Genomic DNA, 12942 nt, shown 5'->3' with positions numbered 1-12942 from the left:
GTGTGCACCACCACGCCTGGCTGTGTGTGTGTTTATATGAGTAAGTGTACATGTGTACATGCGTGTGTAAGGCAGTTTCTTTTATTGATCACTACCCCCCCCCCTTCTCTTTTGAGACAAAGACAATTGAACCTGCAACTCATCGATTGGGTTAGGCTAGCCAATCAAAGAGCTTCAGGGATCCGGCTGTCTCTGTCCCTTCCCCACCTCCCTGTGCTGGGTTAGGATGCATGCTGCATGCTGCTGTGCCAGGCTTTTACATGATCTCACCTCCAGTCCCCATGTTTATGTGGCAGGATGGGCCATCTCTCCAGTGGGTGGAACTTTGGTTTTTATTGTTGTTCTGTTTTGTTTTTTGTTTTAAAAAGCCCCTATCCAAGTTCGAAAGTTACACATTCTAGAATGCAACAGGAATGAGGGTGAATTTGTATTTTTGTTTTTTTATTTTATCTATGCAAACAGAGTGACCACGCTCACCTACATAAGTAGATGTGAAGGGAAGCAATTTATAACAGTGACATTCCATTCTTTCAGCTCTTTCTGAAACGTATGCCAAAATTATATACCGACCTATCATGAACATTTACTTTAAATAATATATCAGCTGACAACTTGATTAGATCCTCTTGCAATTTTGTTGGAAGCAAAGACCTGGAAAGCACTTACCTTGGAAAAAAAAACTTTCTTACCCATTCATTAATGTCACTCACTCTCAGCATTGATACCCGCGTTTCAAATCGGCCTTTCATCTAGTGCCCTGGAGGCTTTATTAAATTCCCAAGCAATGAAATCTTACTGTGCAATGTAATATTCAGAGCGAACAGGAAGTATATTTTTGCTTTTATGATAAGAGACGGGCTATTGAGAAAAGAGAACCTTGGGTGCTGGCTCATTCCCAGACAAAGCAGCTCTGAGAAAACCTGAATATTAACCTGAGTGTCTAAGAGCTGATAACCATCCATGACGTCATGCCCGCATCCTCTACGGAAAGTCCCGTGTATAGGAGCCATGTGGAGATCAGGGTTATCAGTGCTGCCTTTAGAAGTAGCCTAACTATGAACAAAAGAGGGGGAGACGGTAGCACGAAGGAAGGAAGGTTATCTTTAGACTGGCATCATGCATACTATTATTTTGTAACAAAGTATTCCACAGCTTGATAACCTAAAATAATCAATATTTATCATCTTGCATGGTTTGTGAGGGCCGAGAATGGAGAAGAGGTCATGGGGTGTCTCTGGTTCCGGACGGTGCCCCAGCTCCCCTTGCTCACCAGCCAGCCTTGGGTCACCTGGGTCTTTGTGTGGTTTTATTGAGCAGCTGTGAGTCAGCTCCAGCCAGGGCAGCTCGGTGAATTTGTTTGCCACGATGTGGGTTGTAACCATAACTCCTTGGAGACACGAACCCATGTGATCTCAGCCGCTGCAATTTCCTTCTTGGGAACTGATGGTCATCTCTTCCGTGTCCTAGGACCCAGGATAGCCACTGACTGACTGAAGAGCATCCGTTCTGTGCCGATGGAGGCGGAAGCAGGGGAGGAGCCGGGGAGGAGCCGGTCAACAGCCCCCAAAGATTTCCACTTCTACCACATGGACCTGTATGACTCTGAGGATAGACTGCAGTTCTTCCCGGAAGAAAACAACAGAGTCAGGAGAGAAGTGACCCAAGCCGAACTGACCAACGAGCCAAGAGGGGCGGGGAACAGTATGCATCCTCAGAAGGATACAGACGAGCTTGTCCATCTATACGGGCTTGAAGATGACCATGAGTTAGGGGAGGACTTGGATGATGAACACAGACTGGGGCCTCTGGGGTATCCTTCTCATGGGATGAGGAGAGAGCCACCCAGGGAGCAGAGAGACTGGGGACTTAGCGGTGAGGCAGCTGAGGCCGAGGGTCTGGACTATGGAGGACAAGGCCTTCCTGACCAGTGCCAAGACCTTCGGGAAGCCTACAGGTACACGCATGGCCGTGCCAGCGAGGAGTATGAATGCTATGTCATCCCAGAGGAGGAGGATGAAGAAGAGCCTGCTGATGTCTTCTGTGTCACTTGTAAAACTCCAGTCAGAACTGTTGAGAAGGATTTTGATATACACAAGGAACATGAAGTAGCCCCAATCAACAAAGCACTAGAAAGTGCCAAGGTAACAGGTGTCCTTCCATCTTTGTCTGGAGAGTGTATGTGTGTCTCAGAGAAGTGGGCAGAGAACAAACCCTAAATGCCTCTGTAAAGATGGAATGGGGCTTAGAAAGATGGCCTGGCAGTTAAGAGCACTGGCTTCCCTTTGCAGGGGACATGGGTTCGATTCCCAGCATCCACGTGCTGGCTCACTACTATCTGTAACAGCAGTCCCAGGGGATCTGATGGCCTCTCTATTGGCCTCTGTGGTCACCAGGAACACACATGGTGTGCAGACATCCATCCATCCATACACACACATACACACACACACACACACACACACACACACACACACTTAAGAAAGACAAGAACAAACATAACATTAATACCTCATTTGTTCTGTTCTGTTCCTCAGGATGAAATTCAGAAAAATATGTGCAAATTGGAACAGCAGATTATCGAGATGGAAAATTTCGCTAGCCACCTAGAGGAAGTGTTCATTACTGTGGAGGTGAGAGCGTGTTTGGTGATTTCACCACACACTTAGCTTCTATCGGTGGCCACATCAAGCTGCAGATCCTAATGAGATAAAGAAGCCATTTCTTAGAATGTGAGGGGTCGCCGGGTGTGGTGGCTCACGCCTGTAATCCTAGCACTAGGGAGGCAGAGACAGGTGAGTCACTGTGAGTTCGAAGCCATCCTGGTCTACACAGAGAAACCCTGTCCAAAAAAAAAAAAAAATGTGAAATGTCATCTGCCCTCCCTGCGTAGCTATCTATAGACCTTTCACCACCCCTGGGCAGCCAAAGAGCTGATGGTCACTTGCCTGCATCCCCTACTATGTCCTCTGTGTCCACTAGGTGGGAGAGGCTGGTGTGTGTCTATCTCCAAGCCTATACTAGACATGGGATGTTTCAAAGCAAATGTATGATACCTTTTTGTTGCTGTTGTTTGTTTATTTTGGTTTTTCAAAACAGGATTTCTCTGTGTATCCACGGCTATTGTGAAACTCACTCTGTAGACCCAGCTGGCCTCAAACTCAGAGAGCTGCCTACCTCTGCCTCCCAAGTGCTGGGATTAAAGGTGTGTGACAAAACTACCCGGATTTATATATGTTTATTGCATGGATAAATAAGGCGGAAACTTTACAATCCAAGTGCCAATTGCATGAGGTTTAGTTGTTTGTTTGCTTGTTTGTTTGTTTGTTTGCTTGCTTTTTATTCTAACAGTGATGACTCCATGGTGGCACTATCCAGACGGTGAAGAGTTGGGGTGGGCCGGGGAAGGTGTTTGTGTGCACCTGTGTTTGCAAGTGTACACACACATGTATGTGAGAGGCAGAGGTCTGGGTAACTTCCTCCGATACTCTGTAGTCAGTTTTTGAGACTCAGTCTGTCACTGAAATTGGAACGCTCTAATTTGACTAGCCTGGCTGGCCAGCAAGGCCTGGACAATCCCCCTGCCTCAGCTGCCCTTGACGTTGGGATTACATCTACTCTCTGCTGCACCTGGCTTTTTATCTAGGTGCTGGGGATCAGGCCTTCGTGCTTGTGTGTCAAGTATTGGACCAACTGAGCCACTTCCCCAAGCCCCTGTCCTTGGTAGGCTTTCTGTTTGTGTGGTTGGTTGTTGGTTAGTTAGTTGTTTCCCCCCCACCCCCTTTTCCTTTTCCTGCTTTTGGTCGCACCCTGAGAGTCCCTTAGGTCCAACCTGATGTCCTGCTGTGTATAACCATAGTTGTTGCCTTGTATGTGGAGTTTTCAATTTTAGGTCTTTGGGGTACCTATCATGTCTTTGAATTCAATCAGGTGTGAGCAGCCAAAGTTCCCGCCCCCCTTGAAAATGTTTATTTTGTATATTCCTTGTACATGGTACACTATGCTACATCGGGACGCTTCACACACGCATGTAACATGTGTTGACCATATTCCCCCAACTCCACTCCCCTCTCTTCTCTCTCCTGTTCCTCTCCCCTTAGTACTCTCTGTTGCCTAGACACTTTCACGTCATATGTACATACACGATTTCATGAATCTAGGTTAAGGTCTGGGAACCACAAATGAGAGAGAACGTATGATAATTGTCCTCTGAGACTAGATTAACTCATTTATTTGTATTATCTCCGGTAGCGTTCCTTTTCCTGCCAACAATCCCATTGTGTGTGTGCCCCTTGTCTTTGCCCATCCCTCTGCTGAGGCAAACCTAGGTTGGCTCCGTAACTTAAGTAATTATGAAGAGCTACAATGATCACAGAGGTTCAGATGTCTGTGGCAGGCTGACATGGACCAAATGGGAGATGTACTTTGTTTTTGGGGAACCTCCGCACTGATTTCCGCGGTGTGTGTCTGGACTAGTTTACGTCCCCAGCAGCAGTGTGTGTGGATTCCTTGTCCACACGCTCACCAGCATTGATTTGCCAAGCAGGTTTTCGTTGTCCATGCAGAGACACCTCCACTCTGGCTGGTTATCATTCCTCCAGCACAAACAGGCTTCCAGCGGTGGACGACTTAACCCAATAAGCATCTGTGCTGTTCCCCTTAACTTGACCATTTTGTAGGCTTTCTGTCGAGACTGGTAAGAACTTAGAATTCCGAGACTGGTGGCTGCATTCTGGGCCCTGGGCCCAGCTTCTCGGTGTCTTATTTAAAAGTGAAATAAGGCCACATAAATTTCCAAGTAGCAAGGACATTTTACCCAAGGCAGAATGTTAGAGCAAATCAGATATACACTGTTAAGATTGACAGCAGAGCTGGGTGTGTTGGCTGACCCCTTTAATCCCAACAGAGGCAGAGGCAGGTGGATCTCTGTGAGTTCTAGGTCAGCCGGGTCTACATAGTGAGTTCCAGGACAGCCAGGGCTATGTAGAGAGACCTTGTCTCAAAAACAACAACAACAAAACCCCAAAATGTTGGCAACAGGAAACATGAGTACTTAAGGGTCCTGATTATTGCTTGGGGGTTCCCTTTACTGTTGGGGGTTCCCTTTATCGGCTTTTAAATGAAGAGTTTGGTTATTGGGGTTATAATTTGGGAAATTCACAATGCTGACTGACATGCTTTGATTATATGAACCCTTATTCACCGCCTACCTCCCTTCCCAGGATGCATCTGGTTTTAGCCATTATGTATGCCCAAATATGTGTAAGCATAAGACGGTACATTACACATCATCTCTTCTCTCTAAAAGGTCGCTTTGAAGACACAGTTTGGCATATTATGCTTGCAACCAAAGTTAGTCTAAGCCAGATCAGTCTATTGCTCATAGTCCCGGATTGTATTCCAGGATGTATCTGAATGAAAATGGGACGTTAGTAAGGGTTTGCTAAGAAGAGTAACCATTTCTATTGTCTGAAGCTTGTATACATGCAGCTCTATGCAAATAGGGGTCATATGTTGCTAACAGGTTGCTAGGTGCATTGTTGTGGGGGGGGGAAGAGTGCAAGACAAGTAGAGTCCAAAGTCGCTAAGCTATTCTCTGCCTCCACTGCCTCAAAAGAGTTCTTTAATGGCCCCTCTCCCTGTCCTGATGTGGAAAGAATGTAGGTTCTGTTGGACCCTCATGCCCAACACGGGAAGGGGGTCGCCGTGAGAGACCACACGATGCACAACGCACTGATGCAAAAGCAAAGGTTTATTGCTGACGCGCCAGGGTCCCTCAGCACTCGAGAGGCTAAGGACCCCCAGTGACTGTTACAGGCTAGTTTTAAAGGCTAAAACCACAAAGCAGGTAGGGTTGCTTGTCAAATTAGACCATATGGACATTAGGGCATCTGGCGTTGGGAGACCTCTTGTGGGGACTTGGGTGTGGGTCCCTAGGGCGGTTACTGGAAACCGTATGGGACCTCTGATATTTGGGAGCTCGCATATAGGTATTCTGGGAACTAGGGTGTAACTCCTGAGGCTAGCAGTAACGAGAACTGGGAGAAGCCTCTTGGTAGTCAGGGCAAACAAGCGTCTTACATTTTATAATTTTACAGTTTCTCAGTTCTAAATCCATGGACCAAGATTACTGAACTGAAAGCTGTCCGTAGTTGCCCAATGGCCGTACTGTCCCCTAGAGCTCCACAGAGTAAGAGCAAATCCTCTGTCCTGGCCAGCTTTAGTTGGACACTGTATGACTTGTATCCTTCACCCTCAGCCTTAGAGGGAGCGAGAGCTGCCCCACTATCCCAGTGGAAGCTGCCCCACTATCCCTTGTACTGCAGAACACCAGGTGGAAAGCGAAAGGGTAAGAGTGAGGCAGCCATGACAGAACTCTGTATGCTCAGACCGGAGAGATGGCTCAAAGGTCGAAAGGACTGGGGCTCTTCCAGAGGACCTGGGTTTGATTCCCAGGTGGCTCACAAAGGCCTGTAATTCTAGCTCTGGGCATCCAGCGCCCCCTTCTGGCCTCTGTGCACACTGCACATGTGGTGCACAGACATGCATGCAAGCAAAACTTACAACTTTTTAAAAGTTCCTTATGCTTTCTTCTGTCATCTTACTCTCGTGTCTAAGTATCCTCATCCTCAGAGAGGACCCTGGGGCCATCCTGCTGTGCTCACTGGGGACTCATCTATTGCTTCTCCTCTCACCCGCTCTGAGTGAGCCTTATGTTAGTAACAGCTCTCTGAGTGATCCCTAGAAACCTCTTCAGAAATGTTCTTGTCATTGGATGAAGCTGGTAGCAGTCAAAACCCTCTGAGCCTTCATGGGCTTCCAGTGTGAGAAATGGAGTCCCGGGACCCATCTGCTCTGTTCAACGTTGCCCAGCCTCTGTGCTCCTATCGGTATCAGCCAGGCGGTACATGCCTGTAAACCTAGCATTGGAAAGCTAAGGCAAGAGGATTGGCGTGGATTCCAGGCCAGCCTGGCCTGCAAAGTGGGTACCTGGTCATATAGGGTCACCCAATAAGATGCCATGCCAAGAAGACAATAGACGATTACATAAACCCCACACATACCGGAATCGGTATCTCTACCCTTCTCCCTACATTTCCTCACTCATCAGGCAGTGCCATTTGCCACAACCCCTCCTTCTCTCTCAGCTTTCAAATCTCTCCTCATTGCCATAGACCAGGTTGACATACTCCTGGTGTTTTTCTAACCCATGTATCAGTTAGTGAGGAGGTATCACAAGGTGTGAGAGCGCAGGATGGAACTGCAGGTGGACAACTCTCTGGGCAAACATTTCTGCCTTGAAGTCAAAGCTTCCAGATACAAGCTGATTAACCATTGATGAGCTCCCAGGGTGGTTGCCATGGTGATGGTAGGTAGCTAAACCAGGGAAAGGATTGCAACACGCTGTTAGGAAAGATAGCAGGACTTTCTGGCAAGAATATTTGGGGTGGGGGTGGGGAGCTGAACACACAGCTCAGTTGGTAAAGTTCAAGGACTTGAGTTTGGCCCCAACGACCCACTTAGAGAGGCTGCATATGAGCTAGGCGCAGTGGTGCCTGTAATCCCAGCACTCAAGGAGACAGAAGCAGGTGGATCTCTGTGAGTTCGAGGCCAGCCTGGTCTACAGAGCAAGTCCAGAACAGCCAGGGCTATACAGAGAAACTCTGCTTGGGAAAAACAAACAAACAAACAAAAAAAGACAGACAGACAGAAACAAACAAATAAAAGGTGGGTGTGCAGACAAATGCTTGTCACCTCAATGCTGTGAGGCAGAGATGGGGTGTCTCTGGGCCTTGCTGGCCCACCAGCCTAACTTAATTGGTATGCTCCTTGCTAGCAAGAGATCCTGTGGATGGCACCTGAGGCTGTCCTCTGGCTTCCATGTGCATAAACATGTATGTACACACACATGTTCATATGCATTAATTAATTAATTAATCAATTAATTCCTGGGGATCTAAGAAGTCTCCTTTGTTTTTAGCCCTCCTCCCCCCAGCATCTACTCCAGCATGCTGCTGAGAGATAGGATAAAGTGAGTGGATCAAAGTGGCTCCAGGTAGATAGAATTTCATGTTCCCGGCAACTCTAGCCAACATATCACATCCACTAAAATGATGGTTGAGGTCAACTGTCTTTCAGGAGAATTTTGGAAGACAAGAACAGAACTTTGAGTCACATTACAATGAGATCTTGGAAACCCTTGCTCAAAAGTACGAAGAAAAAATTCAAGCTCTAGGGGAGAAAAAGAAAGAGAAGCTGGAAGCCTTATACGGACAGCTGGTCAGCTGTGGAGAAAACCTCGATGCCTGCAGAGAGCTGATGGAAACCATAGAGGAGATGTGTCATGAAGAAAAGGTTGAGTTCTTAAAGGTCTGTGATGAAACAGGAAAGAAAGGAACAGAACCGTGAGGTGAAATGCCAGGTCTAGCCCAGGGTAGGCCAGCCAATCCTCTCTCCTCCTGCAGATCTGAGTTGGCTGTGGTAGTCAGCATCAATCTGACATTCATGGTGGCGGGCTCTCTCTCCATCTCCCCACGTCACTTCTTTAATGGCTAAGCAGGCAGGGACACACCAGGCCTTTCCTCCCTCCATTCCCCAGGGAGTTCCAAGCTTTGTTCCTCTGTCCCTTGATCATTGACTGTCCCTTGATCGCGGTGTTGAGCACAGACAGCACCCTGAGAGTCCCCTAGCTGCCTCTGATAGCCACTGTTGGATCTCTAGGAGAAAACTGGTCCAGGTTAATAACGTACTTTAAATTGCCCTGTGCCAACGGTGGCAGTTGTCAATCTTGCTTTATAACTTCATATGTATGCACCCACAAATCCATTTCTTAATCATATGCAAACCTTATCAAATCTGGCACAAACCCCACATACCAGAGTTATAGGAATTTCAACCTCAGTTAGAGACCTTTCAAGGTCCCATGAGACCACGGGGCAGATGTAGTTGGCTTCACAAAGGGTTGGAGAGGGTTCTTTACTATCTTTCTAGATGCTGAGTAACCCCCCACCCATTGTCCAAGCCCACAGTTACTCCTCAAAGCCCAACCATACCTCCTTCCCACTATGATCACTGTAGGAGAGCCATGAACAGAGGCGAAGAGCCATCTGCAGGTGCCATGAGAGGCACCAGTGATTAACCGCTTGAGCCAGTGCTCCCTCCCTCGTGCCGCTGGGGCGCAAATCCAGACAGCTGCATGTCCTCCAGCAGAGGAACCATTAAGCAAACACTCCTGTTGCTATGCAATGATCCCTTGCAGTCTTTGCAGTCAATGATCCAAGGGACCCTGTGTGACCCGAAAGGTGTGAGTGGAGAAATGCCCAAGTGTTGTAGTTATAGTTTTGTTAGGGTGGTTTTCCCCCTTTTCCTAATCTCCAATTTAAAATGTTTACATTATTACATTGTTAGCAAAAATTATTTCCTAAACCAGTTTAATATATTCTCTTCCCTTTCAGGATGCAGTGGCTATGACTGACAGGTAATATTTTTATCCTGAATCTAGTTTCTTTTTCCATTCCTTTCACCTCTAGACACATTTCCACTAGGTTACCTGCTTCCCCTTTCAGCTTCGGTAACACTATAAATAAAATAGTGCTGGCTGTGGGCAATGGCAGTGCCGGGTCGGTAGTGCCCTTTGGTGTTGAATCTGGGCTGGAAGGGAGCATGCGTGGTGAGGCCCATCCCGCAAGCCTGGCCTCAGATCCCCCTCCCACACATCAGAACTTTGTTTCACTGGAAGAGACTGAGGGCTAGAACACGTCTCCAGCTCCCCTCAGCCCTTTGCCATGTTGCAGCAGAAAGCACGTACATTTTAAAGTCAGATGCAGCAGAGTGTAAACCCTGCTGCCACAGTGACCTCGGAGAGGCCCGATTCCAAGGCCCCATGGTCCCAATTTACAGACAGGTAGTTTTCTGAGAACTTAATAAAAGACATGGAGAGATGGCTCAGCAGTTAAGAGCACTGTCTGCTCCTCCAGAGGTCCTGAGTTCAATTCCCAACAACCACATGGTGGCTCACAACCATTTGTAATGTGATCTGATGCCATTTTCTGGCCTGAGGGTGTATATGCAGGCAAAGCACTGTATACATAATAATAAATAAATATTTAAAAAAAAAAGACAGTGCTGGTAAAGCAGCATGGGGGTTTAATAATGGAAGGGCCTATGTACATAAGTTTTGGCAAAAATGGGCCTAGATTTCAAATTCTGCCTTTGCCACTTGGAAACCTTGTGACTGCTGGGGAACAAATATGAGACCGTCCAGAGCAGCGGTCCGCATCCTGTGGGTCACAAGCATCGGAAAGCACGGATGGCGACCAGGCACGTGAGGACACTGGACCAGTGTGGAGTGCGAGTCTTCAGAGTAGAAAGCCTGTGTACTTGTGGAGATGTAGGATGAGGTGGGGGTGGAGAAGGCATGGGGCTGCCTTCTACTGATGGATGGACTCCGCCCACCCTTAGGCCCAACCCTTCCTCTTCCCCCTGGGGAGGCTTAGACAATAAGAGATGGTTTGGAGAGGAAATGTTCCCAAAAGGATCCAGAGTTGGAGGTTTCATTCTAAAAGCAGCTCTGTTCAGAAGTGGGAAGCCATGGAAGTGACTGGGTTAGTAGAGCTCTGACCTCATGAACGAGAATCCTTTGGTGGGTTCACAGTTCTACGATACAGTTGGGAGGTGGCAGAAATGAGGAGTTGGGTGTCCTTGAAGGAAGTGCGTCACTAGGTGTTTGCCTTTGAAGGGTATGTCTTGTCCCTGGCCCCTTCCCCTTGCCTCTGTCTGTCTGTCTGTCTGTCTGTCTCTCTCTGTTTCTCTCTCTCTCTCTGTCTCTCTCTCTCTCTCTGTCTCTCTGTCTCTCTCTCTCTCTCTCTCTCTCTCTCTCTCTCTCTCTGTCTCTCTCTCTCTCTCTCTCTGTCTGTCTCTCTGTCTCTCTCTCTCTCTCTGTCTCTCTCTCTCTCTCTGTGTCTCTCTCTCTCTCTCTCTCTGTCTCTCTCTCTCTCCTTCCTGGCTGCCCAAAATGAACAGCTTTCTCCATTTTGCCTGAACCGCACCCACCGCAAAGCTTCTACCACAGGCCCAAGAGCAATGATGGAGCCAGCTGATCAAGGACTGAAACTACGGACCAAAGTAAACGTTCCCCCCTCCTTTTCAGTTGCTCATCTCAGGGATTTGTCAAAGCAGCACAATTCCAACACAGCAGCCCCCCAGGCCCATCATCAAACCAGTAGAATCCAGATGCACGTGAAGAAATGCAAGTTTGGCAAAGAGTCCCCTCCTCATTTCCTGCTAGTGGCCTAGCGTTATAGATGTACCCTAAGAAGAAAGCCCTCCATCTTTGTGGGGATTTGTTTCTTTTAAAAACTATGTATGAGGGGGCTGGAAAGATGGCTCAGAGGTTAAGAGCACTGGCTGTTCTTCCAGAGGTCCTGAGTTCAATTCCCAAAAACCACATGGTGGCTCACAACCATCTGTAATGAAATCTGGTGCCCTCTTCTGGCGTGTATATGTAATAAATAAATAAATAAAATATATAAAAGAAAAAATATTCTAAAAAAAAAAAAAAAAAAAAAAAAAAAGGTCGGTGAAGCTAGGCCTCATCAAAATACAAAGGATGAGTATTTTGCCTGCATGTGTGTTGTGCAACATGTGTGTACCTGGTATCCACAGAGGGCAAAAAGAGAGTGTCACATCCCCTGGAACTAGAGTCACAGAGGGGTGTGAACTGCCATTTGGGTGCTGGCAATTGAACCTAGATCCTCTGGAACTACAGCCAGTGCTCCCCACTGCTGATCCAACTCCCCAGCCCCTAGGCATGTCTTTTTATGCCAACAGACTGGGGAGATTCCTGAAAACCAAGACAGACGTGGAGCTGTCTGCACAGCCTGAGTTTGAAGATCAGACCTTGGACTTCTCTGACGTAGAGCAGCTGATGGACTCTATCAACAGCATTCCAGGTGTGATTCTGGCCTGTGTATCTTCACAGCAGCTTGCAGGAGGAGGAGGAGGAAGAGAGAGAGAGAGAGAGAGAGAGAGAGAGAGAGAGAGAGAGAGAGAGAGAGAGAGCGAGCCGCTTGTGACATGAATGGACCTAAATGGACAGAATAATAAGTGAGATAAACACTCACAGAAAGACAAATGCTGCACCAGTCTCCTTCCGTGAGGTGGCTGGGGAAACAATATGGTACCTGTCACTTCCACACGTAGTAAGGGGGTAGATCTGATGCTAGGGGTTCTTAGCAAGCATGCACACATTCCTTCTCTCTCTCTCTCTCTCTCTCTCTCTCTCTCTCTCTCTCTCTCTCTCTCTCTCTCGTTGTGTGTGGGTGTGGGGGGTGTGGGGGTGTGTGTGGGTGCACAATCACGTCCACACCCATTCGCGTGCATGTGGAGCCCAGAGATTGCCATCAGGCATCTTCCTCAACCGCTCTGCACTTCATGCTGTGAAACAAGGCTCTCACTGAAGCTGGAGCAAGCACATTACTGACTGAGGCACCATCTCCTCAGCTTCCCAGCTCAGGGTTCTTTCTCTTCTGAGGCTCAGTAGCATCCCTTACCATGATTTCTTTCTCTCTTCATCTACTGGTAAATATTCAGCTGCTCTCTCACCTTGACCACTGTAAATGAGGCTGCCATGAAACGAGTGTGTGACATATCTAGGACCCTGATTCCCGTTCTTCTGGACATACACCCACGCCTAGACTCACTGACGACCCATTGGGAGGTCTCTTCCCTCCCTCGCTCCTTTTGCAGTGCTGGGGATTGAACCCAGTATCTCATGCATGCCCCACAAGTACTGCATCTCTGAGTTACGTTACCAGCCCTGCACCCACCCCCACCCCCACCCCTCTTTAAAACCAGGATCTCGCTGTATTGACCAGATAGTCTTGCACTCCTGGACTCAAGTGATAGTCTGGCCTCCTGGGTGCGACATTACAGGTGCTAGCTAGC

General features: G+C 47.8%; 1 protein-coding gene across 1 annotated transcript in view; it reads left to right on the top strand.

The window, feature by feature from the left end:
• Positions 1-1470: 1470 nt before the first annotated feature.
• Positions 1471-12942, top strand: part of Fsd2 (fibronectin type III and SPRY domain containing 2) — a 32043-nt gene continuing 20571 nt past the window's right edge. The window contains exons 1-5 of the mRNA XM_051148833.1: positions 1471-2141; positions 2535-2630; positions 8137-8367; positions 9453-9475; positions 11827-11948. Of these exons, the coding sequence (XP_051004790.1) occupies positions 1515-2141; positions 2535-2630; positions 8137-8367; positions 9453-9475; positions 11827-11948 (1099 nt within the window). The 5' untranslated portion in view covers positions 1471-1514. The remainder of the gene's footprint in view (positions 2142-2534; positions 2631-8136; positions 8368-9452; positions 9476-11826; positions 11949-12942) is intronic.

The sequence above is a fragment of the Acomys russatus genome, chromosome 7 (genome assembly GCF_903995435.1).
Source record: "Acomys russatus chromosome 7, mAcoRus1.1, whole genome shotgun sequence".
In the NCBI taxonomy this organism is placed as follows: domain Eukaryota; kingdom Metazoa; phylum Chordata; class Mammalia; order Rodentia; family Muridae; genus Acomys; species Acomys russatus.
The sequence above is the reverse complement of the archived record's forward strand: the minus strand, read 5'-3'. Positions and strand labels throughout refer to the sequence as shown.